The sequence below is a fragment of the Salvelinus fontinalis genome, chromosome 25 (assembly GCF_029448725.1).
Source record: "Salvelinus fontinalis isolate EN_2023a chromosome 25, ASM2944872v1, whole genome shotgun sequence".
Taxonomy (NCBI): domain Eukaryota; kingdom Metazoa; phylum Chordata; class Actinopteri; order Salmoniformes; family Salmonidae; genus Salvelinus; species Salvelinus fontinalis.
In genome coordinates, this window is record NC_074689.1 from 14,456,126 (window position 1) to 14,475,831 (window position 19,706).

Genomic DNA, 19,706 nt, shown 5'->3' on the forward strand with positions numbered 1-19,706 from the left:
CAAAATACTATTGTACACCCAAATACCATACCAATTCACATTTGTTATGATTTTATAACACTCTCTTGCATTATAATTCACTGTTTCTTATGCCTTACCAAAGCCATAGATATGCAGCCTATATGTGCTTTACCCCCCCCCCCCCCTCCAAAAAAATATATATTTGGGCAAAGATTGTTGGCGCGTCAGGACATATGCGTGATGACGTCCACTTTTCCTGGAGTGACTGTTGTCGGCGTTGTACACTAGTCTTGCGTATGACAGTTGGCAAAAGCAAGTAGGATATCTTTCACTATAAACAACCAGAAATGTTAACATCTATGATGAAGCAACTGAACATGGAGGGAGAACATCCTGCGGTGAGTAACGTTATGCAGATCTCGTTCTTCTGTGCTGTTGCATCAAGCTTAACGTTACCGCAGACACTTTAACTGGCTAGAAGCTAACTAGTAACTTAGCTAATGTTAGCCTAGCCAGGTGATAAGCTTGCTGAATAGCTATTATGCGAATTAAATGGCAAGTTAGTTAGCTAAATAATGATGGTGTTAACTCTACCTCGTTTTCAGTGGTGAAACCTTTGCTCCAGCTTGTACAAAAACTAGGCATTTTAAACAATCAGTACTCAGCCAAGGCGCCTCATTATGGAGAGAGTCTTTCATGTTTACAACTCTTCACCTCCCTACATGGGTTCTGTTTTACAGTCAACAAGAAGCTCATTACACATCACAGGGTTAGGCAAGATCACATCTGCAACTAACATTGGGTCCTGACTTTTCCGTGTGGAAACATAAAATACTCCAACGGCTTGTAATATGAAGCTCCGTATGAGGTTAAATTAACTCTGAACGTGTGTGTGCACGCGTTAGACACACACCACACTGTGGCTATCTAGTTATGTGGTGTGCTGTTGTGAATAAAGCAAACCAGCACATAGCTAGGAAGACATTGATTCTGCATTTTCTGCAGCAACAGAATAAATTTGGGATGTTTATTTGTGTCACCTGTATTTTAAGCCTTGTCTTTAATCTATAAATACCAGACACACTCCACTGACTTACTATAACCATGCTCAATTAGTGCTCTGTCATTATGTGTTTCCCGAATGCCACCCTATTTCCATTGTAGTGCATTACCTATGGTCCCTGGTCAAAAGTAGTGCGGTATATAGGAAATAGGGTGTCATTTGCGATGCAGACATTGACTGGCAGGGAGTTCTGTCAGACACCAGACAATCAATACAGTTCCAGGATGAATGAAAGCTTATTTAATGTGCAAGGGACCATTCTCTCCTAGCCCCCCCCCCCCCCCCCCCCATATGCATTTTACTCATCCACACATCTATCAATTATAAGTGACATCTGGCTTTATCAATAATTGATGTGCCTCTTGGTTGCAATGTGCAAATAGTTGGCCTCATTCAGGGGACAGTACTTTATTAAATAACATGATCAATGTATGCTGCTTCCTTATGATCAGCAATCAAAAGGTGGGAAGATAAGTCAGTTTTATTTTCTGTATCCTCTATTTTTTTACAGGGTGCTGGATCCTAGAGCGAGAGTGAGTACTGGCCCTGTCTTTTTATCACCAGCTCCTCCTATGCTGACCTGCTGCCCTGCCAGTTTGCAAGGCTGTGAGAGTAAGAGTTTGGCGGTAGAGGTGGGTGTGGAGAGTTGGGGTATCTGACAACCAGAGGGAGGACACTGACAGCCCAGCCAGATGTCCTCGCCCTTTGTGCCTGTACCTGTCTCCATCAGAGATAGGACCCTGCCAGGGGCCAATGGGAAGCCCAGGCGGAGCCCTCAGAGGACCTCATCTTTGAACAGTGTCTCCAGCAGCTCTGAGTCCTCCTCCACTAGAGGCCCCGGGGATGAGACCCTGGGCCCTGGCCGTGACCCTGGGAGGAGAGGGAATCGAGTCGGAGGGCCTCGGTCCCAGAGCTCAGAGAGAGGCTGCTGCTTCACTTCTCCACCCTCCCTGTTGCAGTGTCAGAGCCCAGTGACCCGGGCCAGGCTGAACGGGCTGGGGCTGGAGCCCACGGTGGAGTACTCCACCTCCTCCCGGATGAACATGGATCAGGAATCACCACCAGAACCTCCAAGTTCCTCAGCCTGGGAAGAGAGGCCCATCACCCCCACCGTGCTGGGCTACGAGGTCATGGAGGAGAGGGCCAAGTTGACGGTGAGAGAGCGAGGGAGGCAATTCGTAGCTTGGTCATAGATCTTTGTGTTGTCTTGCCTATGGTTATTGTCATGCAAGGAGTTGGCTTTATAGCACAGATCTGGGACCAGGCTATGCAATTCAAACATGCCAGCAAGACGGGGACCAGCAGGAAGCTATATGCCAAACTCAACTCGTCAGCAAACATTTCGCCCTTATTTTAACCACTTTTTCCCAAGTCGCAAGTCATTTGAAATATCCTTCCTTTCTGTTTTGATGCCTGGACTTGTTGGGAATGTTGTTAATGTCATTACTGGAACTTTTAAAGGGATACTTTGAGATTTTGGCATGTTAGCAGAGACGCATAGACTTCAAGTCATTGCGCTAATGCTAGTTAGCATTGTCTCACGAAACTACCTCTAACTTCCTTCATACTGGACACAGAGACATAAAAATCATATCCACAAGTTCATCTCACTCTGGGGAAGTAGATATCGGAACTCATTGCCAAAATTCCGAAGTATCCCTTTAGGCTCTGGGCTAAGCACCAAGTGGCACAAATGACCAGTTGGCTTTAGTTAGGCTACATTACCATTCATTTATCATGGTCTGTCAGGATTAGTCTGTTTGTTTCCTGGCTGTCGTGTCCCCAAATCCAGCTCATTATCGCTGTGGATAGTCTGTAGTCTACGCATAGTCACTCTGTTGTCAATGGGTAGTCTGTGGATTGTCTGTGGCCTGCCTTCTCCCCCTGTATTTGTTCACATAGATGGGATTAGAAGCCCTGTACTGTTCCTGCTGTCTGGACAGATGTTTAGGAGTGTTAGGGAGATGTAGGTGCCATTGGATCAGGAACCGATTATTAAAGCCAGCCGCCTGCCAAAAGTGTTAACATCATGGCAGGAGGTGAGGAGAGGTGTAGGAACTGCTGGAGGTTATTAGGAGCGACTGAGGGATGTGTTGGAATGTGAAATCATGATCTCAGTACATCAGCCCTGCCATCAATGACCATTTGTTAACCCCCTGCTTCCCTCTCATCCAGTACAGATGGACGATGATACAGCAGGATAAGGATTTGATTCTAAGCAACTGAGTGGTTGCACATTCTTCTTCTCTCTCATTTATAGTTTGCAACATTAATTGTATTGAAGGCCTAACACTTTTGTATAAAGTGTTTGCTGCTCATGGCTTCAAGTTGTATTCATGATCTAGCCTAGTTGCAGATTGGTACTGCAGTGGCAGTGTACTGCCCCTTCCACTCAAACAGGCGTTGTCATTTCACTCTCCAGCAGCACTTTAATTAAAAGGAATCAGAATATGCTGCTGAAGACTTCAGTCATTGATTTAAAGGTCAACTCCAGTAATTAACTCACTCCTAAAATGGCTTCTGCATTCCCACTGCTTTCCTTTAACGCAATCTAAAATAGACTGCATCATTTGCAACAAGTACAAAACAGCTTAGTGTAACGCCAAAATGGTGTCCTATATAGTGCACTACTTTTGACCAGAGCCCTGATCAAACATAGTGCACTATAGTCAATAGGGTGCCAATTGGGCCGTCACCTCAGTTTGTGGACATAACGTACATGATGATGCCAGGGTCTCTTATATTTACGCCTATTAGTCTCTCTTTTGCATGGTGTCCCTGTTGTCGGGTAGGTACTGTCCTCTCCTGGCTTTTCCTGGCTTCCAAGTTCCTGCTAACCCATTTGAAATTAGTGCCAGTGTGTTCTTGTGAGCCTTGGCTGGAACACCTTCTTTTCAGTCTATCCTTTCACTCAGACACACCGCTCTAACCAAACCCAAGGAGTTGGACTTATAAATGCTTATCTCTGAGCCGTCATGCTCAGAATAGCTTTTGGCATCAAAGGTGTTCCATAAAACCCCAAATCCGTGGGATTGTATCCCAAATGGCACATGTATTCCCTATTTAGTGCACTACTTTTGACCAGGCCCCAAGTAGTGCACTATTTAGGCAATATGGCGCCATTCGTGACGCAGACAGTGTGTTCTGAATGCCTGTGGTTTGAAAGTCCTGAACGGGGTCAGAGCTAGACGAGATGAAGAAATGCTATACGTCTGACTTTCTTAAGACATTGGTTATGAAAGGGAGAAAGTAGGCTCTTTTAAAAGCAAGCCGACGTCCACATCGTCTTTGTCTCTTGGAATTACTAAGCTTCTACTAAACGTCTTTACTAATATTGAGAAAATACATCTCTGTTAGGTTCCGATTCAGTCTCCGGCGCACTGTGCTGCTGTGGTTTTGAAGGAAGGATTGTTCATCTATGACTGTAATTGAATATAAGATAACTGCTATCATAAGGTCAAAGGTGAGCTGTTAACGTGTGCGTGTGTTTGGTCTCCTGCTGCAGGTTTATAAGGTCCTGGTGAAGAAGACTCAGAACGAGAGTTGGGTGGTTTTCAGAAGATACACTGACTTCTCCAGACTCAACGACAAGGTACTTCCTCACTCGAGGATAGTTACTCCTCGCAGGGACTGTCCTGGGCCTCGTAGGAGGAAAGGTTTGTCTGATGAATACATTAGGGTGGAGTAACTATCCTCTGTATGTCAAAAATAGGCCGCTATCTAAACTCAAAGGCAGTGTAGTGTCATGATTCACAATGGCTTCTTAATTTAGCGTCTATGACATCATTGGGTGCGTAGTATGCTAGCTAGCATACTACTCATCCATGTGACATAACACTTCGTCATCACACACATGCCCTAGTTTCCACTTTTCCTGATCTGTATCCCATCTGAATAGTCTTAAGTAACAAACCATATTACTGTTGTCAATAATTTAGGCCTATCCAGTGCTCAATTGCCCTGACACTGTGTTTATGGCTGTAGATTCTCTCATGGAGGGACAGTACTCAGTACTGTGGGAGAGACAGGGTTATACTCAGTACTATAGGAGAAACAGTAGATGTGTTTGAATACTCATACTAACCGCATGTACCGTACAATCTTTGACTTGAATTTAGTTAACTCGTAATGCTTATTGGTCATAGTATGGATATAGTTAATATACCAAAAGTTCCCTGATGTCGTACTAAATTCGCCAAAATATGAAGTATACATGCAGAGGACACTATTTTTGTACTTTAGGACCCATAATACAGATTTTGAAGAAAATGGCGGAAAATAGGCAGCCGAAGTACAACAGGAGCGGATGCAAATTCATTGCTTTAACTAATTATGACAAATATTAAGAAAATGTTGAACAGTGTAATAAAGTAATGACTTTTCAAATATGTTATCTTACACGTTATGTTGGCTGACAATTTGTTAGCTATGCTGTCCTTACGAACCACATAGCATATCATTACAGCAGTATGTACCGGTATGTTAGCTAGCTACCTAACATTAGTTGGCTAATAATACATCAAACTTGCCAGTAGATTAACTATAGTCTAATCTAATTACTAACTACCCAAGGTTTATTGACTTGATTATTCCCGTCATTCTTAGCTTAGCTAAAAGGTATCATTGTTGTGCGTTCTCAATGGACATTCGGGTGCTTTCGTAAATTCGCTCTGGCTATCTACTCCGATTTCAGAGCACTCTAGTCTGAGTATACCAGAGCACAGAATAATGAATTTCCGAGTGCTCAAGACCTGTTGAATATGGCCGGTGTCAGTAAACGTCGGCAAAAAAAGCAGAAGTAATTTGTTGCTACTTTCTGCACACGCCACTGTCAGTGTGAACTGTACCGTTTCTACCTTCTGTGCATTTAACAAATAGATTTAGATGATATTTTATATAGTGTGTGTTTTACCACTTTTAGTCTTGAAATATTTTATTGTTTACTTCACTACCTTATTCTGTTTAGCACATGCCCTCACATGTGAATCCTTTAAAGAGATGGGTAGGGAAAAGTCTTAAGATGTAGACAAAAGCTCCTTAGTAGGTGTACCAAAACATTCAAGGGCCATTTTCTCAAAAGTGGGGTTACAAGTTTATCAACTTTCAAAGCAGAATTACTTTCCCATTGTTCCTCAACTGTAGTGTTTGAAATACTGTTTTCTAGCTCTGAGTCTCTACTTTAATCCAATGTAAAAAAAATACTATTTCAAATTTTTGCTGCATAGGACTGAATCCTGGTGGTGGGTCACACATGCGTTCACCTGTATTGTGAATAGGCTATATCCTGATTTGCCCAGTTTATCAATAGAGATTTACCATTCAAATAAATGATTACTATTATGTTCTTATGTAGCTAGATTGGTTAAAAAACTAATTGAAATTGATTGTTTTATTAATTAATGATACTAAACCTGGTATCGAAGTAAACATTTTGGTATCATGACAACACTGCGTCCAGCGCTGCTAACTCGTTGAAGTAGAAATTGTCATCCAAATTGAGTTTAGTGATCGCTGTTCTAATGTCCGGAGGGTGTGTTCGGTGGTAGGAAATTATGTCCAAGACAATATCTACAAAATAGCAGAATTGGTCAGGAGCCCGTAAAGCAGCACCATCTGACGACTGTGGGAGAGACCGTCTGTAATCATCAGTACTGTGGGAGAGACCGTCTGTAATCATCAGTACTGTGGGAGAGACCGTCTGTAATCATCAGTACTGTGGGAGAGACCGTCTGTAATCATCAGTACTGTGGGAGAGACCGTCTGTAATCATCAGTACTGTGGGAGAGACCGTCTGTAATCATCAGAACTGTGGGAGAGACCGTCTGTAATCATCAGTACTGTGGGAGAGACCGTCTGTAATCATCAGTACTGTGGGAGAGACCGTCTGTAATCATCAGTACTGTGGGAGAGACCGTCTGTAATCATCAGTACTGTGGGAGAGACCGTCTGTAATCATCAGAACTGTGGGAGAGACCGTCTGTAATCATCAGTACTGTGGGAGAGACCGTCTGTAATCATCAGTACTGTGGGAGAGACCGTCTGTAATCATCAGTACTGTGGGAGAGACCGTCTGTAATCATCAGTACTGTGGGAGAGACCGTCTGTAATCATCAGAACTGTGGGAGAGACCGTCTGTAATCATCAGAACTGTGGGAGAGACCGTCTGTAATCATCAGAACTGTGGGAGAGACCGTCTGTAATCATCAGAACTGTGGGAGAGACCGTCTGTAATCATCAGAACTGTGGGAGAGACCGTCTGTAATCAGCAGTACTGTGGGAGAGACCGTCTGTAATCATCAGAACTGTGGGAGAGACCGTCTGTAATCATCAGTACTGTGGGAGAGACCGTCTGTAATCATCAGTACTGTGGGAGAGACCGTCTGTAATCATCAGTACTGTGGGAGAGACCGTCTGTAATCATCAGTACTGTGGGTGAGACCGTCTTTAGGCATCAGTACTGTGGGTGAGACCGTCTTTAGGCATCAGTACTGTGGGAGAGACCGTCTGTAATCATCAGAACTGTGGGAGAGACCGTCTGTAATCAGCAGTACTGTGGGAGAGACCGTCTGTAATCATCAGTACTGTGGGTGAGACCGTCTTTAGGCATCTGTACTGTGGGAGAGACCGTCTGTAATCATCAGAACTGTGGGAGAGACCGTCTGTAATCATCAGTACTGTGGGAGAGACCGTCTGTAATCATCAGTACTGTGGGAGAGACCGTCTGTAATCATCAGTACTGTGGGAGAGACCGTCTGTAATCATCAGTACTGTGGGAGAGACCGTCTGTAATCATCAGTACTGTGGGTGAGACCGTCTTTAGGCAACAGTACTGTGGGTGAGACGTCTGTAATCATCAGTACTGTGGGAGTAGCTCTGTTGTGTTGGAGAGTAATACAGCACACAAAGAGCCAGTGTTCCACAAACAACAACAGCAGCAGTACCTTTGTCTAGCCAGTCACAGGAAGCCAACTCCTAGCGGGACATGTCAGAGATAGACAAGGGGAGAAAAACTATGTGGATTAGGTGTAATAATCATTCACTTCATAAAAGTCTTACAGCTGAAGTGCTTCATGTGACGTCCAAATCGTCAACTCTTTTCTTAAATCTAGTCTATCCTTTCAAGTAAGCACAATGCCCTTCGATGGGCTACTACATTTTTCTGTTAGAAATATTTCTAGTAATAGCACACAGACTACAGAAGGCTAAATGCCGACTATACGCCTACAAATCCTGTTTTGCTTCTAGACACAGTAGCCTGGGGTGGGATAGGAAAAGGCCACACCCTCCATCAGACACACAGAGGCTGTGGACAGGCTGCACAGCCATTCCTGTGGTCTCTCTCTCTATCTTTCTTTAGAGGAGACACCTATTCACAAAGACTCAAAGTAAGAGTGCTGATCTAGGATCAAGCTTATTTATGATTTTAAATATATGTATTTGAAAACAGATCCAAGATCAGCACTCCTCTGATTTGTGAATAAGGGCACTGGCCTAACGGGATGAACACTGGGCTGGATGGGCTGTACTTGTAAACCAGAATTTGGGAAAATAGTTTGAAGAGTTTTACCAGAGTTGACATGGATATGTTTTTGAAAGATCAATAACTCAAGCCCCTCCCGTCCCTGTTGAGCAAACAGGCCTTGTTTGGTTTTCCTGGTCATAACAAACCATGTGATGTTACATTTGTTCAGGGTGTGTTGGTGATGTTATTGCGATAATTGGCCCGTGCTTCTTCGTCTCTCTTTTCCTTGTATGTTTTGTACGGTGTGTGTACTGGGTGTGTTTTTAGATGCCGTGTGTCTATGAGTGTTGCTTTTACCCTGCCCAACCTGTATCTGTGTGTGAGTTTCAGCTGAAGGAGATGTTCCCAGGGTTCAGACTGTCTCTGCCTCCAAAGCGCTGGTTCAAAGACAACTACAACTCTGACTTCCTAGAGGACAGACAGCTGGGCCTGCAGGCCTTCCTACAGAACCTGGTGGCACACAAAGACGTTGCCAACTGGTGCGTGCGTCTCTGCGTGCGTGTCTGCGTGAACATGCCTCATCATGCAGTGCAAACCTCAAGTGCTTTGAGGTTCCACTCACACACACACACACACAGCCTTAAGTTTACTGATGGGCTTACTGGTTGCCCATGACCTGAGACAGACTTTGCACCTGGCCAACAACAATGAATGTCTGTGGAACCAGCTGAATGTATCCCCACACACTTTAATTAGGATATATTAGAGTTATGTAGTCAAGGTTAAAAGCATACATTACACAGTAACTATTTTCCATTGTAATACAACCCTTTTCTGATACCGTGTATCGTTTCCTTGGCGCCAATACTGGTGACATGGACAGCAAAACCAATACCCAATCCATCATAGATACACTGTCTTTTGGGGGATTGTGTGTGGGTACCCTGAGGTTGGTTGGTATGGTTGGTATGGAAAGATACGTTCCTGTTGGTTATTAAAACTCTTTGTCTTTCCTTGTCTCTTTAACAGCATAGCAGTGCGAGAGTTCCTGTGTTTAGATGATCCACCAGGTCCTTTTGACAGTCTGGAGGAGAGCCGGGTAAGACTGATCTTCTGTTACCAGCATGCAACTTGAGGTAGACTTTCACAAAAGCCTATTGAGAAGTCACGTAGACCCAAACGAGACCAGTTCAATCCAGTTTCTGCAGTGTTTGTTTCTGTGACCCATAATCCTGAGAGTAATCTGGGACAGGCTTTGTTGTTCTCTGTCTGGAATGAGCCTCCGATGCCAGCGCCACATCTAATTAGTATATACAACCATTAGCATAACTGTCATTAGAATAGCTTTTACAGTCTTTGGTTAGTAGTGGATTAGGATTTGGCTTCCTCTCCTCTACGTGCTCCACTAGGGGAGAGTGGGGTTAGTTAAGCCTCCTACACATTTCTGTACTGAATGAACTATTACCCCTACCTTTTTAAAACCATGTCTATCTTTATTTCCTTAACACAATCACAATTGCTTTTTTGTCTTTCAATAATTTAAAGCATTTAAACACTTAAACCCTTAGGCCCTGGTGTTACCTCATATCCCAGCGATAATGCCTTGAATTACGCCTGGGAAGAAAACACTTCCATTTGCTCAACTTGCAACTGGCTCAACCATTGGCCCAAATTACCCCAAGGCAAACATTTAAACTATATTTGCCCACACAGCTACAAGGATGGATAACTTGTATGCTGGGTTAAGTACCTCATATTGTATTTTATAGAGACCCCCCCCCCCCCACTGATGTATAGAACAATCTTAAAATGATCTACTTAGCATCATGAAACCTCTAACACAATAGATTCATTTGACTTGATGGAAATCAGTATTTTGGACCTAACTTGCTTACCACTTTTTCCATGTGGTTTCTTCCTTCACAGACTCCATGAAATGATGACCTCTTCCTAAATATTTGGTCAAATTATACATTTTGTGTATGGTTTCCTAGAAACAACTATTCCTTTGGCTCAACTTACCCAACTTGTTTTTTCCCCCCATGTCAGTTGTTGTCCTGTCAAGTTTTCATAACTCAGTGTCTGTCTCTCTCGCCCCCCCCACCCCCCTAACAGGCATTCTGTGAGACTCTGGAGGAGAGTAACTATCGTCTGCAGAAAGAGATGGTTGAGAAGCAGAGAGAGATCAGTTCCCTCAAGAAGAGACTGGAGGAGAAGGACCATCACATCCACCTTCTGGAGAAGCGCCTCAAGTACTGAACAACAGACACACACAGGTTTACTGCAATTGTGTTACATGGCTTGTGTTTCTAGGGTGTGTAACAGATTTTGTGTGTGTGCACGCGTTACAGCGGGGAGTCTCTGACCCCAGAGAGCCAGAGTGGGTTGTCAGCTCAGGGCAGTGATAGCAGCGTAGACGCAGATGGAGACGTGGAGTCATCTACCGCCGAGGCAGACCAGGACATTATGTCAGAGGAGAACGGGTAAGACACACACACACACACACACACACACACACACACACAATCCAAGGTTTCACTCTAACCCGTAAGTTAACATTGCCTCGATTTAATTATTCAAAACACTATTCACAACCAAGGCCTGATGGGGTTCCGTGGTTTTCTTACTCATAACTGATTTTTCACTGCACTACACGCACACTCGCATCGAGAAGCCCTTTTGTATAATGCTCAAACTCCCTTCATTCAGTTAGCTGTCTTTTCAAATGATCAACCCCTCTTCCTGAAGACCAGCTGGCATCATGCCACCTGTTATAGCAGTGGCCATCACAATCAATCTCCTCAAAGAGAACTGTGCTCGTGACTTGAACTTCAACTGCCGTTAGCTGATACTACTGTATCCCCTCCCCCAGAGCATTCACTTTCAAAAACCGAAATGACCTTGAAAGCCTTTGAAAACAGCAACCCCCACCCTCCTAACTTAATTTTCCTAATGCTAGTGAAGTAGTGAAGGTAGCTAGCTGCATTGCAAAATATCAACTATTAACCTATATATGTCATATCAAGCCATAGTGTGTTTCCTCAATAGTTGTCCAATGAAAAATGACAAAGCCTTGACGATTGCAGCACCGACAGAGCTGTGTGTAGTGGTTGGGAAAGGAAAGACATCGGGTGGCTGCCTCAGTCGGCTAATCGGATTAGCGATATTGATTACAGACCAGACTGGACATTTTATTTAGTTGATTTAACATTAAACCTCAGACAGGAATGGGCCTTGAACCATATAAATACTTTACCAATTTTGGCCTGTGAGTGATTTTCTTTGCCCCCCCCCCCCCCCCCCCGTTTTATTTTTAATTATTGGACATAAGACTAAAAACACCAGCAAATCAGCTCCATGTGATTTTAAATTGAGAAATCTGTTCCATAGTATTCCTACGCATAATAGAGAGATACAGTACCAGTCAAAAGTTTGGACATTCCAGGGTTTCTTTATTTTTACCATTTTTTACATTGTAGAATAATAGTGAAGACATCAAAACTATGAAAAAACAAATATGTAATCATGTCGTAACCAAAAAAGTGTTAAACAAATCTAAATATATTTGAGATTCTTCAAAGTAGCCACCCTTTGCCTTGATGACAGCTTTGCACACTCTGGCATTCTCTCAACCAGCTTCTTGAGGTAGTCTCACGAACCGGCTCAAAGCCCGTAACAAAAAGGGAGACAACGTGGAGATAAGGAATAACAAAACATATATTTATTAAATAAAGTAAACTAAGTACTATATACAATGGTGTGTGTAATCAGTAATGTAAATGAGTGTTTAGCATGCATGAATGTGATAATGCGGGGTGATGAAAGGTGCCAAAGCAAACAACCAAAAACCACCAAGATACACATCAAAAACTATAAAGGTGTCTGCATGGAGAAAGTCTCCTCCATGAATGGGGAAGTGGTGTATTTATCCTATGACACAGCGGGCCCAGGTGTTTCCCGTGTAGCTGACGACCCTCCCAACTCCGCCCACCGACATCCTAATAAGGAAACAAGAACAAAAAGAGAATACGGCAGACAGAGTGAGAGGGTCGTAACAGTAGTCACCTGGAATGCATTTCAATTAACAGGTGTGCCTTGTTAAAAGTTAATTTGTGGAATTTCTTTCCTTAATGTGTTGGAGCCAATCGGTTTAGGACAAGGTAGGGGGTGGTATACAGAAGATAACCCTATTTGGTAAAAGACCAAGTCCATATTATGGCAAGAACAGCTCAAATAAGCAAAGAGAAATGACAGTCCATCATTACTTTAATACATGAAGGTCAGTCAATCTGGAAAATTTCAAGAACTTTGTGCAGTCGCAAAAACCATTAAGTGCTATGATGAAACTGTCTCTCATGAGGACCGCCACAGGAAAGGAAGACGCAGAGTTACCTCTGCTGCAGAGGATAAGTTAATTAGTTACCAACCTCAGAAATTGCAGCTCAAATAAATGCTTCACTGAGTTAAAGTAACAAACACATCTCAAAATTAACTGTTCAGAGGAGACTGCGTGAATCAGGCCTTCATGGTTAAATTGCTGCGAAGAAACCACTACTAAAGGACACCAATAAGAAAAAGAGACTTGCTTGGGCCAAGAAACACGATCAATGGACATTAGTGGAAATCTGTCCTTAGGTCTGATGAGTCCAAATTTGAGAATTTTGGTTCCAACCGCTTTGTCTTTATGAGACGCAGAGTAGGTGAACGGAAGATCTCTGCTTGTGTGGTTCCCACCGTGAAGCATGGAAGAGGTGTGAGGGTGCTTTGCTGGTGACACTTTCTGTGATTTTTATTTAGAATTCAAGGCACACTTGGCTACCAGCCTGGCTACCACAGTATTCTGCAGCGATACGCCATCCCATCTGATTTGTGCTTAGTGGGACTATAATGTGTTTTTCAGCAAGACAATGGACCAACACATCTCCAGGCTGTGTAAGGGCTATTTGACCAAGAAGGAGAGGGATCAGATGACCTGGCCTCCACAATCACCTGACCTCAACCCAATTGAGATGGTTTGGGATGAGTTGGACCACAGAGTGAAGGAAAAGCAGCCAACAAGTGCTCAGCATATGTGGAAACTCCTTCAAGACTGTTGGAAACGCATTCCAGGTGAAGCTGGTTGAGAGAATGCCAAGAGTGTTCAAGCTGTCATCAATGCAGGGTGGCTACTTTGAAGCTAAAATATATTTTGATTTGTTTAACACTTTTTTTTTGTTGTTGTTACTACATGATTCCAAATGTGTTATTTCAAAGTTTTGATGTGTTCACTATTATTCTACAATGTAGAAAATAGTAAAAAAAAAAAAAAAAAAAAAAAAAAAAAACTTGACTGAGCAGGTGTGTCCAAACTTTTGACTTGTACTATATATGTGATCATATACAAATGTAAGCAAGGATTGAAATGATTGTTTTAGTCAAATATTATATATGTTTGGGTTTCTTGCGGTCAATTTGCAGTCTACGAATGATTTGTAATTATGTTTCAGCCCCTTGACCATCTGCTCAATAAGAAATTGGCCCGTGGCTAAATCTACACTGAACAAAAATATAAACGTGTTGGTCCCGCGTTTCATCAGCCGAAATAAGCTCCCAGCAATTTTCTATACGCACAAAAAGCTTACTTCACTCAAATGTTGTGCACAAATTAGTTTACATCCCTGTTAGTGTGCATTTAACCTTTGCCAAGATAATCCATCCACCTGACAGATGTGGCATATCAAGAATCTGATTTAACAGCATGATCATTACAAGGGTGCACCTTGTGCTGGGGACAAAAGGCCACTCTAAAAGGTGCAGTTTTGTCACACAACACAATGCCGCAGAATGTCTCAAGTTTTGAGGTTATGTGTAATTGGCATGCTGACTGCAGGAACGTCCATAAGAGCTGTTAATTTCTCTACCAAAAGCCATTTCAGAGAATTTGTCAGTACTTCCAACCGGCCTCACAACCACACCATGTGTATGGCGTCGTGTGGGCGAGAGGTTTGCTGATGTCAACGTTGAGAACGGAGTGCCCCATGGTGGTGATGGGGTTATGGTATGGGCAGGCATAAGTTACAGGCAACAAACACGATTGCAATTTTATCGATGGCAATTTGAATGCACAGAGATGCCGTGACGAGATCCTGAGACCCATTGTTGTACCATTCATCCACCGCCATCACCTCATGTTTCAGCATGATAATGCACGGCCCCATGTCGCAAGGATCTGTACACAATTCCTGGAAGCTGAAAATGTCCCAGTTCTTCCATGGCCTGCATATTCACCAGACATGTCACCCATTGAGCATGTTTGGAATGCTCTGGATCGATGTGTACCACAGCGTGTTCAAGTTGTCGCCAATATCCAGCAACTTCACACCGCCATTGAGGAGTGGGACAACATTCCACAGGCCACAATCAACAGCCTGATTAACTCTATGTGAAGGAGATGTGTCGCGCTGCATGTTGGTGGTCACACCAGATACTGACTGGTTTTCTGATCCACGACCCAACCTTTTTATTTGAGGTATCTGTCACCAACAGATGCATATCTGTATTCCCAGTCATGTGAAATCCATAGATTAGGGCCTAATTTATTTATTTCAATTGACTGATTTCCAATTAGGAACTATAACTCAGTAAAAGGATAAAGTAATCCTTCTAACCCCCCCCCCCCCAAAAAAGATTTAGATGCACTATTGTAAAGTGGTTGCTCCACTGGATATCATAAGGTGAATGCACCAATTTGTAAGTCGCTCTGGATAAGAGCGTCTGCTAAATGACTTAAATGTAAAACCTTTGAAATTGTTGCATTTATATTTTTGTTCAGTATAGTTGATGATCCCTGGTCTAAAGGGCTGTGTGTATGGTTAATTGCAGAGCCAAACAATGTGGACATGCAGTAGATGGATTGGTGGCAACAGCAGGGTGGTTTCTGTCTTAGTTGAATGACCTTGACCATATCCTTCCTTTGTGTTTTTCCCTCCATGTTACACAGCTGTGCAGCCCCTATCTGAGCTAGAGTGCAGTAGTTGGAGGTGCTGAATAGTTCACATCATATGGTATCATGATAATGGTGTCTAGTACCATTGTCCATGTCTTCTGACTGACCTGTGGGCCACCATGTGCATCTTTACCCCAGAGTATTTACTTATAGTTCTTTTCACATGTGCAGTGATGGTCTCGGTACTTAGTCTGGTGTGTCTCAATGTGTTACCACTGTCTTTTATCAGTGAGATATGTTTGTTGAAATGTTCATCCCCTCTTCTCTCGACCTACACTGGTCCATCTATTCATGTCACCTTTTCTATCTTTTAAATGTTCCCCTCTCTCTGTCTCTCCAGGAAGTGTGAGGCCCACCAGTCTCTGCGTCTCTCAGGGTGTTGGTGTGGGCCTGCCACAGGCAGCTCTCCGCCTGTTATCGAGGTAACCCAGGTGTGTGACGCTCGGCTGGAGCACTGAGCCACCTGGGACAACTCTGCTCTTCCCTCAATGCACCCCCCTCCCTCCCTCCTTCATGACTGTGATCACTGTTACTCAAGGATCTTGGGACTGAAACCATTCTGAGGGTTTGGACGTGATCCCCTCCAACATCGTTTAGTTTGTTGGCAGGATAGTTGATCAACCACCTGCCTTGCTGCTCATTTAGACTTCCACAGACCCTGGCCACTGTTTTACAGAGAGAATATGAATTGGGTGGGGGCACTTTATTCAGTAACACCCCCAGGTCTTCCCAGCTGCCAGTTAATCTGACTGGACTCAAGGATACTGACAGGAGCAGAGTAGGGACACTTTATCCCGTAACACTCCTTCAATGGTTGATTTGTCCCCATGAAGTTGTGGATCGAGTAATTGAGGGACCTTGCATACACCTGCAGGGACACTTTACTATGAAACAAACTTATTTTTTTTTCTTAACTGAGGGCAGTCCTCAGATTGACCTAGTCAATTTGCTAATCAAAGCTTGAAGACAATACATCCACCTCAGAATGGTGCAATCAGACCACGTAGGAGGAATGCATACATCTAATGAACTGGTAACTGTAGCTAGTACTGTAGCTTATTAGTTTAGTTCTTGGGGTTAGTTGGTTCCACACCTTATCTGTACGAAACAGGCTTCCAGAGCCCCCAGATCCTGTGGTCTCCCAGCCAAAGAGTGGATGTGTCTGAAATGACACCCTATATAGAACAGAGCCATATGGGTCCTGGTCAAAAGTAGTGCACTAAATAGCCGGTAGGGTGCCTTTTCAGACACAACCAAAAACCTGGAGAGGGACTCCAACACCACCTTAAAGCCGATTGGATAATTGGGTCTTGCAATATGATGAACCATATGAAAATCCATAGACCGAGAAATGGAACCTCACATAACTACCACAGCACCTCTGCATCAGCACCACCCTGTGGCTATAGCAGGTATGGCCACAGATGACTGGACAAGGACTGGCGCATGGGAATATTCTGGCGGTCGATGATGTGTTCGAGATGGCGGGGATTAACATGTCATTTCCTGTTATTATAAAGGTCAAGGCTGTTATGGGGTGGTTGGCAGATATTTGGAGAATGATAGAGCTCATATGTCTTCTAGCTTGTCTACTAATATTGTCCTTGTAGTCACATCTCATTGCATTATACTGCCCATCTGGCATACAGTATCTTCAACAAAAGTAGGATTAGAAAGTATTTGTGGGGGTGGTACATCAAATACATGTTGTGTTATTTTGGTTCTGTGATAGTTTAGATTTTTGATCCTATACATTGTTGAACTGACATTTTGTTGATTTGTCATGTGTTGCCTGCACTACTAAACCTCGTCATCTCTGTGAAGGTCTAAACACAGAGTGAACCTTAACATATCAGTCTACGGGCCCCGTTGGAGAGAGCATTGACATCCTTAGCGTTCAGACACCTTGTTTATCATGTCAGTCCCACATTCCATGAAATCACATTTTATGCCCGTATTAACCTAATTTCTACACTAAGAAATGTATTTTGCCTAAATACATTAGCAGAAGAAACCCATTGAAAACAGACAAATGTAGCTGAATGCTACATGCCAGAGTCATAAAGAGATACTGTATATGTATATTGCTCTGCTATTCACGTTCAAAAGGACAAAACATTTATCTTTTGTCCACTGATACATGCTGATGTGATTGGTGGATGGAATCATGAATATATCAACGTTGAGCAGAATAACCCCTGTCTGCATGGAATCGGTTTCCTCAAACTTACCAGACCACTATCACTGACCTCATCACTGCCTGTGAACTACGGCTATTCCAATCCTAGAACTAGAATTAGGGATTCCATTCTATGGTTCCGGCTCCCTTGTGAATGTCACTTTGTCTTTGTGAATGCTTGCGAGAGAGAATATATTGACCACACTCAAAATCACGATAAGCCATAATCTGAGCACTAGTTGACATTGTTGAGTGTACACAAACATCCCAAAAAGCAATGCTCAATACAGTACAATGTATACACTGAGTGGACAAAACTATTAAGAACACCTTCCTAATATTGAGTTGCACCCCTTTTTGCCCTCGGAACAGCCTCAATTTGTTGGGGCATGGACTCTACAAGGTGTCGAAAGCGTTCCACAAGGATGCTGACTCCAATGCTTCCCACAGTTGTCAAGTTGGCTTAATGTCCTTTAAGTGGTGGACCATTCTTGATACACAGTGTGGAAAAACCCAGCAACGTTGCTGTTCTTGACACAAACCAGTGTGCCTGGCACCTACTACCATACCCCGTTCAAAGGCATTTAAATATTTTGTCTTACCCATTCACCTCCATGAATGGTGCACACACAATCCATGTCTCTGGGCTTAAAAATCCTTCTTTAACCGGTCTCCTCTCTTCAGCTACACTGATTTTAAGTGGATTTAACAGGTGTCATCAATAAGGGATCATAGCTTTCACCTGGATTCACCTGGACAGTACGTCATGGAAAGAGCCGGTGTTCTTAATGTTTTGTGCACTGTGTGTATAGTACAATGGACTGTGAGTATACCATTTCTCAAAATGTCACATTTTGGTGTGTTTGTTTCTTGTTATGAGCTAAGAGCTTTCACAGACAGCTTTAGCTCCTATCTCTATTGCAGAGTTTATGTTTGTTACTTGGCCAGTAGTGGCTGTATGATGCACTTTATGTATGTACTGTATGACATAGGAGCATGTTGCTAGCTTGGTTAGCATAGCCTCCATTTTATAGCAGCTTATTTGAAGCAGAGTGCCTTTTCTGTTTTTTTCATACACACTGCATAGCTTTCCATATTACTTGTGGTTGATGTTGGCTTAATGTTCATCCCACATATGTGTAGTCCCTCTAAAACTCATTGAAGTGCCTTGAGTTTCTGCCACTTGCTTTTGATATTGCTCTAGTCCACTTTTAGCTCCATAGATTTTAGTGTGAAATGTAAAGAGAGAAAAAAGATCATAGAATTATTTTGATGGAAAGAGGTTTAAAATTACATTTCCTTTTGTTTTCAACTAGTTTTAGTGTCACGTTAAAGTTGAACACGTGTGGACAAAATCAAGTATGAACTGTGGTTGGTATGTAACAACTATGTTATTAAAATCAATGCGATTTGTTGTCGGAATAATTTTGTTTGCTTAAAGGAATAGTTCACCCACAAATGTGTTTGTTAGACAGGTTGGATCAAACCTCATAATTACTTTAAAGTCAAGCATTTTCCAATACATAGCTGTTTGTGGACAACTACTTAATCCTTCGATTCTCTTTTAGTGATCATTTGGTGATATACATGTTTTGGGGATTTTATGCATACAGTTTATCTGGGATAAATGGTCAAATGACATGTGGGTTTTGTTTTTTCTAAACTGGGCAGTAGCTGTTAGTTGGGTTCTGTTCAGAACAATGACTTGTCTTTATGCAGCCATGATCCTTTCATGACCTTTTCAAAAGACAATAAATATTTTTCAATGAAAAACATGAAACATATTTAACCAGTTCTTCCTCATCTCTGTATACTATGTATGTCAGCGTGTTCCTTCAGAAAGTATTCTCACCCTTTGACATTTTCCACATGCTGTGTTACAGCCAAGATTTAAAATTGATTTCACTTTAGATTTTGTGTCACTGGCCTACACACAATACCCCATAATGTCAAAGTGGAATTAGGTTTTTAGAAATGTTTTATTACAAATGAAAACTGAAATGTCTTGAGTCAATCCGTTTTCAAACCTTTTGTTATGGCATGCCTAAATACATTG

At 42.7% G+C, this 19,706-nt stretch overlaps 1 protein-coding gene across 1 annotated transcript; it reads left to right on the plus strand.

The window, feature by feature from the left end:
- The first annotated feature begins 206 nt into the window (after nucleotides 1–206).
- On the plus strand, nucleotides 207–19,434 carry snx16 (sorting nexin 16). The gene is made up of 8 exons (XM_055881340.1): nucleotides 207–359; nucleotides 1,536–2,178; nucleotides 4,530–4,616; nucleotides 8,877–9,025; nucleotides 9,516–9,585; nucleotides 10,602–10,738; nucleotides 10,838–10,969; nucleotides 15,812–19,434. The coding sequence occupies exons 2-8, from the start codon at nucleotides 1,717–1,719 to the stop codon at nucleotides 15,927–15,929; spliced, it is 1,155 nt and encodes a 384-aa protein (XP_055737315.1). The 5' UTR covers nucleotides 207–359; nucleotides 1,536–1,716; the 3' UTR covers nucleotides 15,930–19,434.
- The last annotated feature ends 272 nt before the right edge of the window (nucleotides 19,435–19,706 follow it).

Excerpts from the sequence above, each read along its gene's own strand:
- snx16 (XM_055881340.1), top strand. The coding sequence starts at position 1,717 with ATGTCCTCGCCCTTTGTGCCTGTACCTGTCTCCATCAGAGATAGGACC. Across the intron at positions 4,617-8,876 it reads TCTCCAGACTCAACGACAAG|CTGAAGGAGATGTTCCCAGG; the intron begins GTACTTCCTCAC and ends TGTGAGTTTCAG. Across the intron at positions 9,586-10,601 it reads ACAGTCTGGAGGAGAGCCGG|GCATTCTGTGAGACTCTGGA; the intron begins GTAAGACTGATC and ends CCCCCCTAACAG.